Here is a 12,634-nt window from a genome sequence, read left to right as displayed (position 1 = left end):
TAAATAATTTCCTACTAATCCTTCATTATTTTCTAAAAATGACTTATGGTTTTATTCTTTTATTAATTTTAAAAATATTACATTTTTACTAGTTATTTTTTATTGGCTACTAATGATAATTTAGTGATTTAAATACATTGTTAAGGAGTTTATAATAAAATACAGATTACTTCTAGAAATTTGTTGGGCTATTCATAGACTATTGTGAGTTGAGGTCTACATTTGGCTACATTTAAATTAGTGTGCACTTTACTTATTTACACACATGACTTCCTTTTGCTGACTTATAATACATGTCAAAGGATAATGAGTATTAATAGTTTTCAATGGGAACTCAGTATCCCTTATGTTTATATTACCTGTTTGACTATTTTTGAGCCAAGCCAAAAATAATTTTACCTTTTTATGTGCCTATGGTTTTCATTTTCAAATTTGCTGTTTTTCCACAAAACAAAATTTTTACATAAGTAAAAAGGGAAGCTAATCATTAATATTCAGCGATGTAATTTATGTGATCATCTCTGATCAGCCCCTTTCCTTTGGGTTAATGAGCAAAAATTATAATTTATGTTCTTATTAAAGTCAATAATTAATTCAAGAAGTATTACTCTTATTATTTGTAGATTACTTTTAGAGAGTTTTTGTCATTTACTTTGAAGATTGAATGTTGTAATCTAGTCACTGTCCCAACATATTTATGCTAATATACATTAATAGATCATCACCTGCATGAGTAGTCAGTTCACTGTGTACAGAATGTGCTGTATGTCCTTTCTGGTATACTTCCTTTTGAGTTTTTCTGCATTCAGTGCTTTCATTAGTTAGAAGAGTATTTAATGGGATTTATAGTCCTTTAACACTAGTAATAGCTTCCTTCTTAATTTCAGATTAACTTCGCTTTTGTACTTTATGGAAAGGAATCTTTGACAAGTTTGGTTTTGAAGACAGAAAGGGACTGATGGGAACCTGGGGCTAGAACAGAATATAATGCTATATGCTTTTTTGAAATAGACATTTTCTGTTTGGAGTGTGTATGATAACTCAAATAATTACAATTTCAGGAAATGAGTGGCTTGTACTCTCCTGTCAGTGAAGATAGCACAGTGCCTCAATTTGAAGCTCCTTCTCCATCACACAGGTACAAAGCTTCACGTTCGTAATTGTTTGGGATTTTGTATTATGTGTTCATGGTACTCTAGTTCTCAGGAGCCTTTTTAATGCAGATGATGAAATCATTGAGAAATGAAACACAGATAGCCAATGATCCTTTGGATTAAGTTTAGTGGGTAGATGTTACAGTATTTTAAATTTTGAGATGGATAAAAAGTTTGGTGAATTTTTTGATGTCTTGTAAATTAATATTATATCTTATGTCAAAATTTAGAAACATAAATTGGTAATATTAGTGGAAAAGAATAAAAAGCCTTGATACTGGCACATGTCTTTAAATCCCAGTACCCAGGAGGCAAAGGCAGGAAGATCTCTGAGTTTGAAGCCAGGCTGATCTACATAGCAAGTTTCAGACTAGCTAGGGATACAAAGTAAGATCTGTATTAAAATGATAATGATGAAGTAAAATTTTAAATCTTTTTTTCCAACTCACTGTATTTTGGAGCATTGGTTACTTTGCCCAATTTTTAAATGAGGGCATTAGAAAGATGTGTTAGTTTAAGTCTTCCTGAGTCTTTTATTATGATTCTCATTATTTATCCTGGGTTGGCTTCAAACTCAGAATCTTTCCACTACTGCTGAACTTGCTTCCCAAGTGCCATAGTGTTAGGGTTACAAGGTGTGGACCTCCTCACTTTGCCTACCTTTTTTTTTTTTTTGTGGTGTGGGTGTATTGGTGGATAGTAGAGGCTGAGTCTTGCTAGGTTCCCTGGACTAGTTTCAGACTCACAGTCCTTTCATCTCAGCATTCAAAGGAGCTGGGATTTGGACACGTATTACCATGCCTGTCTTTGTATCCTTATTCTTGTTATCTTGGAAGATGGAAGCTTGAGGATTAGTTCAAAGTCACCCTTGATTTCATAGCTAGTTCAAGTCCAACCTAAGTTACAAAAAACAAAGTGTTTCACAAAATAAAAATAGCTAAAACAAACTCCATTTTACAAATTATTAAAATCTTACCATCTTTATGCTTATTACAGCAGGAATTATATATAATTATATAGCTCTTGCTCCATCTCCCTAGAATTTAGAATAACGCTTAGTTTTATTTGACTCTTTATATAATAAAGTAAGTGCATATGATACATTATGCTGTAAATTTATTTCATGAAATACGTGGTATCTAAATTTTGGACTTCTGGGTTTTATGTTTAAAATAGTCGAATAAGAGCAAAAGCCACCTTGTAATTCACCTTTTTCCTACCAGTTTTTAAATTTCTTTACAACAATCCTAATGTGGGATATTGTTATCATTAACCTATCATTTACTTTCTGATATATGATGTCTTGGATAACAGGCTCTGTGTGTGTGTGTGTGTGTGTGTGTGTGTGTGTGTGTGTGTGTGTGGCTATAGGGACATGATAACTCTACCACAAACATTTCAGTAACAAACTGGCAGTTCATTCCCATTGTCATGTCACTCAGTTTAACAGAAAGCATCTCTTAACTACTATATTACTCAGTCTATTAGATTTTATGAGTCTTGAAAATTAATTTCTTTATTTGTTGAATGCCCCTGATAGGTTAGGCAGTTTTTTTGTATGCTGAATTTTTTTCTGACAAAGCTCATGCCTTTATGGCTTTTGGGTATGTATATTAAGGTTAGCAGAGATGCTAAACAGGCAAATGTGTAATAATCTTAGGAGTCCATGACATAAATATGATGCTTTCGGAAGAGCAGTTTAGCAGACTAGATGTTTGCACGAATACTCCGTTTCTAGGTTGTTGGGCTTTCCAAAGAGATAACAACTGATGGAGTGAAGCCTAACCATGTTTGAACATGTTTTCAATGTCCATGTGGAAGGAGAGGAGACACTTTATGTCATTCCTGATTTCATACCATTGGAAGTCTGGAGAAAAGCTAGAAAACTTAAGAAAGATGAGTGAGAGCTTGGGCTATGATTGATGATGATGGAAAAGGCAGTTGCATGAGCTTGGCATGGTGAAAGACAACTTTACACCTGGTACTGAGAAGGCAGAGTCAGGTGGATCTCTATGAGCACAGTGCCATCCAGGACAAAATAGTGAGACCCTCTCTCAAAAACAACAAAACTCCCCAAGCAACAGCAACAAAATAAGTAAACAACCAAGTGAAGTGTGAGGTAGCAGATCTTGAACAAAACTCAGGAATACTGAGCCTGGGGATATTACAGGGAGGACTAGAGGTGACTTTCGTTACCTTATGCCTTGCCTCTAGTTTGATGCCATAGGCATGAGAAGGCATAAAGTTTTAAATGAGTATAGAAAATGCTTTTTAATTACTTGTTCATAACTTAATAACAGTGATTAAAGTTGTTTTAAAACTTTAATTTTCTTTATTTAAAATACTTGAAGAGTTTAGGTCAATTATCCCAAATTTGGATTGTATCTAGCAGACATAAAACACTGTGGGAATACACTATGATAAAATTGTAAATATGACAACTCCTCAAGACTTACTCCCTTGATTATGCTGACTTGGGATGGAAAATAATCGCGTCAGTAAATTAATCATTCTGTTTAATAAAGTACAGAAAGAGTAGAATTTTGGACTCCAAGAATTTAAATCCGTCAGGATTCATTTACCTCTGAAATTTTAATGAATATTTTTTTGGTATAGTCATTTCAGAATTTTTATAAATTTGTGTGTATGTTACACACATATGTGCATGGATACAAGTGCCTTTATGGAAGCCATGGGAGGATATGGCACATTGTCCAACCTTTTTATTAATGGTAATGTCCAGAGAGCAGTACTTCTTGTGTGTGGAAGGGTGTGGGATTGTAGCATGTGGTGTGTGCACAGCAGCAGGTACTCTACTCACTGACTTATCTCCTCAGCCCCACAGCCGTGTATTTTATTAGTGATATAGAAATGCTAGGAATTGCTTCATTAATAAAGAAAACATGTTTAATACAGGCTTCCATCTGTTAGTACCTGTATGTATTTCTCAGCTGTTAGTACCTGTATGAAGAAACCAAAAACAGCATGTGATACCTCCTACACACACACACACCCGTGGCTACAGGGAATGTACACATTAATTATATTCCATTAGAAGAAAGCGATTTGATAAGTTCATGATTTACCTAAAATATAATTCTGTAATTCCCTTCTTAACTTTCCTACCTCCAGCTCCTCTCATGGACTCCTCCTCCAGCCTTTCCCAATATCTCTCACTCTCTCTCAAATTCATGGCCTTTAAAAAAATTATTATAGTTATACATGTGCGGGTGTGTGTCTGTAACTAAAATCTACTGAGTTTATCTGGTGTTCACTGAAGTCCCTAATTGCTTATCTGATACCAAGAGTCCATATATTCTTGATATTGTCAATAAAGATTCTTGGCTTTGTGACTGAACTTTACTAAAGAAATAGCCTGGAATATAATGAACTGAGACCTGTGTAGACAGTAGGAGTGTATAGTTTTTAAAAATCGTATGGATATTCTATATGATTTATCATATTTCTAAAAATGTGAGGGTTTATGCTAATTTTTATATTTCATTTTAGCAACTGTTTGCTGTGTTTTAATGTTGTATATAATGCTACATTTCAGTTTCATACTCATGTCTCATGTTGTCATCTTTAATAGATGTAGAAACTGCTAATCAGATAAGAATTGCCTTCCCAGAGTCAAGTTATTTGCTGTTTAATTAAAAATCCAAACTCCAAAAGTACCTCTCAGAACCTTTAGGTTATTTCAATGATAAAGTAATTTATGATTTTTGTGTAAGCCAATACTCGTGCCTCAACTTCAACTTTCCCTGTTCTGGGACTCAAGGCATTTATGAGCTGTAGTGCTTGAGTACCTTTCAATTGTTGGGAGTTTTTATAAGCCTACTTTTTTTTTTTTTTTAAGATGGCAGAGAAACAATAGCAATGAAATAGATAAAGAAAATAAGAAACTAGCCTGAGTTTCTAAAGGTTGTCTTAGAGTTAAATAGGAGAAGGTGTAACCACATGAAAAACAACATAGAAACCAGACTGTATCTGGGACAGAGGAAACTAGTATCATATGGGTTTGGGATTTTGAGAAAGACTTCTGTCACTTTACATTTATTTTATGCCTTTGATAGTTTTCTTTTACCAGGTTTTGTCATGCCATCTGGGGGCTGGAAATTTACGTAGAGATAGATAGTCCTTATTCACCTCATTTGGCAATGAGGAAACTGAGTGATTGCAATGGCTCAAGAGCACATGGCCACTAGTGCCATGACAGGGCTTGTTAACTGTTGCCATCAAGTGCATGCTAATGTTTTCCCAGTGTTTTAAATCCTCTTTTCCTTAAAGTTACAAACCTTACTAACCTATTTGGAAATGGAAGTAAATAGTATGTATACAGTGGCCATATTTTTTTTTCCCATTTCATAACCTTTCTTGATATGTATGTTTGAAGAACTGGGAGGAGTAAATGTTGATGGGCCATTTGATGTCTAATTAAATGATTGGTAATAGATGTTTATTTAAAATTATAAATAAATGGGTTTATAAACGATACATTTTAGATCAACTTTTTCTGTTACTAAAATAATGTAAACACTGAAGTTACATTGTTCTTCCTTTTGCAGTAGTATTATTGATTCTACAGAATACAGCCAACCTTCAGGTTTCAGTGGGACTTCTCAGGTAAGTTATACATTTGACAGTATGTTTTGGTCGTACTATGAATGGTAAAATTGTAAAGTAATACATTGTATTATTTTGTAAAATAATAGGTTAGTTTACTAAAACATTCTTGGATAATGACATACCCCTTTTAGTAAGTCTTAATTTTTTTTTCTGTTTTTGAGACAGGGTTTCTCTGTAGCTTTGGAGCCTGTCATGGAAACTAGCTCTTGTTGAACAGGCTGGCCTCGAACTTACAGAGATCAGCCTGCTTCTGCCTCCCGAGTGCTAGGATTAAAGGCATGCACCACCACCGGCATGCTAGCATTTTCTTTTTCTTTTCTTTTTTGATATATAACAGAATCACTGCCGGGCGGTGGTGGCGCACACCTTTAATCCCAGCACTCGGGAGGCAGAGGCAGGCGGCTCTCTGTGAGTTCGAGGCCAGCCTGGTCTACAAGAGCTAGTTCCAGGTCAGGCTCCAAAGCCCCAGAGAAGCCCTGTCTTGGAAAAAAAAAAAAAAAAAAAAAAACAAGAATCGCTTCCTTATTTGCCTGTCAGTGGTAGGAATTTTTAAGAGGTGTTTTTAATATTGTGGAGTTAATGTCAGACCTTAAGAAGAAGAAAATATTGTCAGCCATTGTTTGTCTCAGGGATAGGAAAGGCAGAATTATTGATTCATTGTATAGCATTATATTAAAAACATTAAGCATTTCTTATATAAATTAGAGGTTTGAATAAAATTAACAGTAGCCCCATTTTTACCAGTTAATTTTATGATTCTTTTAACTTTTATTCTTTCCATCTTTGACTGGGGGGGTTGATATTTGCTATCCTTAGTTTTTAAGTTCTGAGTATTTTTTTTTTAAAAAACCCTATATATTCAAATAATTTCAGATTCAGGGAAAAGTAGGAAGACTACTAAAAAGAACTCCTTTATGTTTTCAAATATTCAAATATTCAAATAGTTTTCCAAACACTGAAAATCTTCTCATTCTCAGGTATTTTCTTTTTACCTATATATGCTGTTCTTCCTTTCTAAAGTATTTAATTCTGTTTCACATATATTTTGTAGTTTTTCCTTCCTGGGTTAAAGTATAGACACATATTACCTATGATTATTCTGTGTGTTTCTTTGAAAACAAAAATGCTGTCTGTTGTAATCAATATAATTGTAAAATTCAGGAAGTGAGCATTAATAGTATGCTATTTTGATCTAGTATTTGTAGAGAAAGTGTTTTTTAAAACAAATAAAATGTTTTGAATGCTGACTTATTTATATATATTTATGTAGAAAAGTTATCTTTTGTAAATGAAAACTCAGAATATGGAGCTTTCGGGGTTAATTCTCTTCCCAAGTACTTGGATAATTACCTGTTTCATAATTTTGAAACTACTTGGTACATTTGTTATCATCTTCCTTTGCAATCTTGCATTGACCTGTTTTGTTAAACCCTTTTTGTTCTGTTTTGACACTAATGCAATTGCTTCCAGTACTGTGTGCCTGTTAGGCAAGCATACTACTGCTAAACTCTTGTAGCACCTTAACTTTTTATTTTTTTATTTTTTTTTAATTTACTTATTTATAAAAGATTTCTGTCTCTTCACCGCCACTGCCTCCCATTTCCCTCCCCCTCCCCCGATCAAGTCCCCCTCCCTCATCAGCTCGAAGAGCAATCAGGGTTCCCTGACCTGTGGGAAGTCCAAGGACTGCCCACCTCTATCCAGGTCTAGTAAGGTGAGCATCCAAACTGCCTAGGCTCCCTCAAAGCCAGTACGTGCAGTAGGATCAAAAACCCATTGTCATTGTTCTTGAGTTCTCAGTAGTCCTCAGTGTCCACTATGTTCAGCGAGTCCGGTTTTATCCCATGCTTTTTCAGACCCAGGCCAGCTGGCCTTGGTGAGTTCCCAATAGAACATCCCCATTGTCTCAGTGTGTGGGTGCACCCCTCGCGGTCCTGAGTTCCTTGCTCGTGCTCTCTCCTTCTGCTCCTGATTTGGACCTTGAGATTTCTGTCCGGTGCTCCAATGTGGGTCTCTGTCTCTGTCTCCTTTCATCGCCTGATGAAGGTTAATATTCAGGAGGATGCCTATATGTTTTTCTTTGGGTTCTCCTACTTATTTAGCTTCTCTAGGATCACTAATTGTAGGCTCAATGTCCTTTATTTATGGCTAGAAACCAAATATGAGTGTGTACATTCCATGTTCCTCTTTTTGGGTCTGGCTTACCTCACTCAGGATAGTGTTTTCTGTTTCCATCCATTTGCGTGTAAAATTCAAGAAGTCCTTGTTTTTTACTGCTGAGTAGTACTCTAATATGTATATATTCCATACTTTCTTCATCCATTCTTCCATTGAAGGGCATCTAGGTTGTTTCCAGGTTCTGGCTATTACAAACAATGCTGCTATGAACATAGTAGAGCATATACTTTTGTTGTATGATAAGGCCTCTCTTGGGTATATTCCCAAGAGTGGTATTGCTGGGTCCAGGGGTAGGTTGATCCCGAATTTCCTGAGAAACCGCCACACTGCTTTCCAAAGTGGTTGCACAAGTTTGCATTCCCACCAGCAATGGATGAGTGTACCCCTTTCTCCACAACCTCTCCAACAAAGGCTATCATTGGTGTTTTTGATTTTAGCCATTCTGACAGGTGTAAGATGGTATCTTTTTTTTTAACTTTTTTTTTATTGAGAAAAGAGAAAAAAAAAACAAATTTCCTCCTCCTCCCAGCCTCCCATTTCCCTCCCCCTCCTCCCACCCTTCTCCCCCTCCCCCCACTCCTCTCCCCCTCCCTGTCCAGCCCAAAGAGCAGTCAGATTTCCCTGCCCTGTGGTAAGTCCTAGGTCCTCCCCCCTCCGTGCATTTCTAGGAAGGTGAACATCCAAACTGGCTAGGCTCCCACAAAGCCAGCACATTACGTAGGTTCAAAACCCCGTGCCATTGTCCTTGGGTTCTCATCAGCCCTCATTGTTCGCCATGCTCAGAGAGTCCAGTTTTATCCCATGCTTTTTCAGTCACAGTTCAGCTGGCCTTGGTGAACTCCCAATAGATCAGCTCCACTGTCTCAGTGGGTGGGTGCTCCCCTCGTGGTCCCGACTTCTTTGCTCATGTTCTCCCTCCTTCTGCTAAGTTGTCTTGATTTGCATTTCCCTGATTGCTAAGGAAGTTGAGCATGACCTTAAGTGTCTTTTGGCCATTTAAACTTCTTCTGTTGAGAGTTCTCTGTTCAGCTCAGTGCCCCATTTTATAATTGGGTTGATTAGCCTTTTACGGTCTCACACATGAATATCGACGCAAAAATTCTCAATAAAATACTGGCAAACCAAATCCACGAACACATTAGAAAAATTATCCATTATGATCAAGTAGCCTTCATCCCAGAGATGCAGGGCTGGTTCAACATACGCAAATCTATCAATGTAATCCACCATATAAATAAACTGAAAGAAAAAAACCTTATGATCATTTCATTAGATGCTGAAAAGGCATTCGACAAAATTCAGCACCCCTTTATGATAAAAGTCTTGGAGAGATTAGGGATACAAGGGTCATACCTAAATATAATAAAAGCTATTTACAGCAAGCCGACAGCTAACATCAAATTAAACGGAGAGAAACTCAGAGCCATCCCACTAAAATCAGGAACAAGACAAGGATGTCCACTCTCTCCATACCTCTTCAATATAGTGCTTGAAGTTCTAGCAATAGCAATAAGACAACATGAGGGGATCAAGGGGATTCTTATTGGAAAGGAAGAAGTTAAGTTTTCGTTATTTGCAGATGATATGATAGTATACATAAGCGACCCCAAAAACTCTACCAAAGAACTCCTACAGCTGATAAACACCTTTAGTAATGTGGCAGGATACAAGATCAACTCCAAAAAATCAGTTGCCTTCCTATACACTAAGGATAAGGAAACAGAGAGGGAATTCAGAGAAGCATCGCCTTTCACGATAGCCACAAGTAGCATAAAATATCTTGGGGTAACTCTGACCAAGGAAGTGAAAGATCTATTTGAAAAGAACTTTAAGTCTTTGAAGAAAGAAATTGAAGATTACACCAGAAAATGGAAGGATCTCCCTTGCTCTTGGATTGGGAGGATCAACATAGTAAAAATGGCAATTCTACCAAAAGCAATCTATAGATTCAATGCAATCCCCATCAAAATCCCATCAAAATTCTTCCCAGAGGTGCAGGAGAAGACAATAATCAACTTTATATGGAAAAACAAAAAACCCAGGATAGCCAAAACAATCTTATACAATAAAGGATCGTCTGGAGGCATTACTATCCCTGACTTCAAACTCTATTACAGAGCTACAGTATTGAAAACAGCTTGGTATTGGCATAAAAACAGAAGTCGATCAATGGAATCGAATAGAAGACTCTGACTTTAACCCACAAACCTATGAACACCTGATTTTCGATAAAGGAGCTAAAAGTATACAATGGAAAAAGAGAGCATCTTCAACAAATTGTGCTGGCAAAACTGGATGTCAATCTGTAGAAGAATGAAAATAGATCCATATCTATCGCCATGCACAAAACTCAAGTCCAAGTGGATTAAAGACCTCAATATCAGTCCGAACACACTGAACCTGATAGAAGAGAAAGTGGGAAGTACTCTACAACACGTGGGCTCAGGAGACCACTTCTTACGTATAACCCCAGCAGCACAGACATTAAGGACCTCATTGAATAAATGGGACCTCCTGAGACTGAGAAGCCTCTGTAAAGCAAAGGACACTGTCACTAAGACAGAAAGGCAACCCACTGACTGAGAGAAGATCTTCACCAACTCTGAAACTGACAAAGGTCTGATCTCCAAAATACATAAAGAACTCAAGAAACTAGACAGTAAAAGGCACCTTAACTTTTTAAAATATATAGTAATAATACTTTCTTAATTATATTAAGGTTCATAGAGTGACTTATCTCTTTATAGCTATTAAAACATTTGACTTGGGTGTTTTTTATAATATATAGTTACATATGTTGGTAGAATTTTTAAAGCCACAAAAACTATAACAATTTGATTAATGAAAGCCGATCCTGAGTCTGGGCACTAAATGGTTTAGTGTTTATAGCAAGGCTTTAATGCTTTCCTTTTGAGTATAATATCACAGGCTAAATGTCAGACAAGGCGTTCCTATGTCTTTAATAACGTCAAACAAACAGAGTGCATTATTCCACAATTTTCAAGCACTTACAGTTGCTTGCGGAAAGCAGAAAATAACAAGCACTACATTTCCTAGGTAATGTGAACGGCTGCTACTTCACTCGCCATCCAGATTAGTGTAAATGGCTGCTGCCTTTCACCAGTACACCTCACTGCACTCCTTTGTTCCTCTTCTGACTTTTTGTTATTTGCTTGCTTGCTTGTGGTACTGGGGCTTGAACCCAGGGCATCTTGCATGCTGACTTAAGCAAGAAAGTTTTTAGCTTTTATATCATACCCCAGCTCCACTTCTGAATAGATTAAGATTTATTATGAGATGATTTATCCCACATAATGGTTTTACTCTGATTCTGAGTAAAATTTAACTTTCTTGAATGCTCCTATACATTTTATGTGATCCTTAATCCTATAGATTGTTTTTGACACTCTTCTAAGCCAACTCTTACTTTCTTTTGGCAGTAAAATTATGCATGTCTGTGATTGGAGGAATGTGAATAGTTTAGATGGGCAGAAAAAAGAAAATGTTTTCATTATGCTATGTTATAGCACTATTTTGGATTTTCTGTCAAATTCCATGAACTAGGAAAAAATCAGAATCTAGTAGAAGACGAAAATGAGTAAAGTAGCTATTCTTTACTTTTGATGGTTTCCACTTTTAAATCTGTGTAATGGCTTAAAAGTAGTGTATAATCAGTTAAAACCAATCTCAGAATCTTGTGATGTGATCCTTTCCAGGCAAGCGAATATAGTGTTATAGTAATCTCTAGTGGCACTGGGCTAAGACAGCAGACCTCAGCTCCCTTTTAGGCAGTCAGCAAGGTGAACAGGAAGTAGTCTATTGGATTGTTTTGCTAAATTTTGCTTTTAGTAGGCTAGAAGTATTAAATGCATTTTTACAATATTTTGAGTTCATAATTTATCTGGATGTAAAAAACCTTGGATAAGTTGAGAATTTTTATGACTTTATTAATTTTATATCCTTACTGGTATGTAGTCAAAAGACTTCTGGTACCCTGAGGCATTGCATTAGTATCTTTCTAGTCTTTACCCACAAAAAGTCTTGTTGAAGCAACTTTGAGGAGAATAGGATTTATTTTTGCTTACATTTAGGGGCATAGAGTTTATTGTAGTGCAGATAGCCTGCGAGTCAGGAAGCAGAGAGATTATTTTTTCATCTGTCCAGAGGATGTGGGCTCAAGCTATAAAACATAGCACCAGTGGCATCCTTGTTCTATCAAAGCCTCACCTCCTAAATGTTCCAAACTTTCCCAAACAGATCCACCAACTGGGACCCAAGCATACAGATAAGAGGTTATAGTCGATATTTCTCATTGAAACTACCACATTCTATCTCTCCCCATAGTCTTTAACAGTCTCAAGGTTGTTCAGAAGTCTGATACTAAAGTCAATCTCTTTAAAACAAAAAGCAAAACCCACAAATTATATACATCTTATATACAATTACACAGAGTATACATTCCCATTGCATTAGAGAAGCTTAAGGATGTAATGAGAAAAGAATGGAACAAAGCAAGACTGAAACCCAACAGGGGAAAAAGTGGATCTGACAACTCCATGTCAATATTTGGCACTTTGGTTTCAAAAGGCTTACATGACTCTAGTCCTACAGCTTTGTTGCAGAATCCAGCCTGTTAGAAAACAGGGCAACTATTGGGGAATAAGTCCTACTGG

At 36.4% G+C, this 12,634-nt stretch overlaps 1 protein-coding gene across 6 annotated transcripts in view; it reads left to right on the top strand.

The window, feature by feature from the left end:
• Positions 1-12,634, top strand: part of Cop1 (COP1 E3 ubiquitin ligase) — a 122,918-nt gene that overhangs the window by 36,629 nt on the left and 73,655 nt on the right. For all 6 annotated transcript variants that reach the window (XM_041662936.1, XM_041662934.1, XM_041662935.1 and 3 more), the window contains 2 exons: positions 1,062-1,138; positions 5,723-5,780. In XM_041662936.1, coding sequence (XP_041518870.1) covers positions 1,062-1,138; positions 5,723-5,780 — 135 coding nt within the window. The remainder of the gene's footprint in view (positions 1-1,061; positions 1,139-5,722; positions 5,781-12,634) is intronic.

Source organism: Microtus oregoni, unplaced genomic scaffold (assembly GCF_018167655.1).
Source record: "Microtus oregoni isolate MIOR12 unplaced genomic scaffold, Mior012 000013F_ref0000133, whole genome shotgun sequence".
NCBI classification, from domain to species: Eukaryota; Metazoa; Chordata; class Mammalia; order Rodentia; family Cricetidae; genus Microtus; species Microtus oregoni.
Note: the sequence above shows the minus strand (reverse complement) of the source record. Positions and strands in the feature narration are given on the sequence as shown.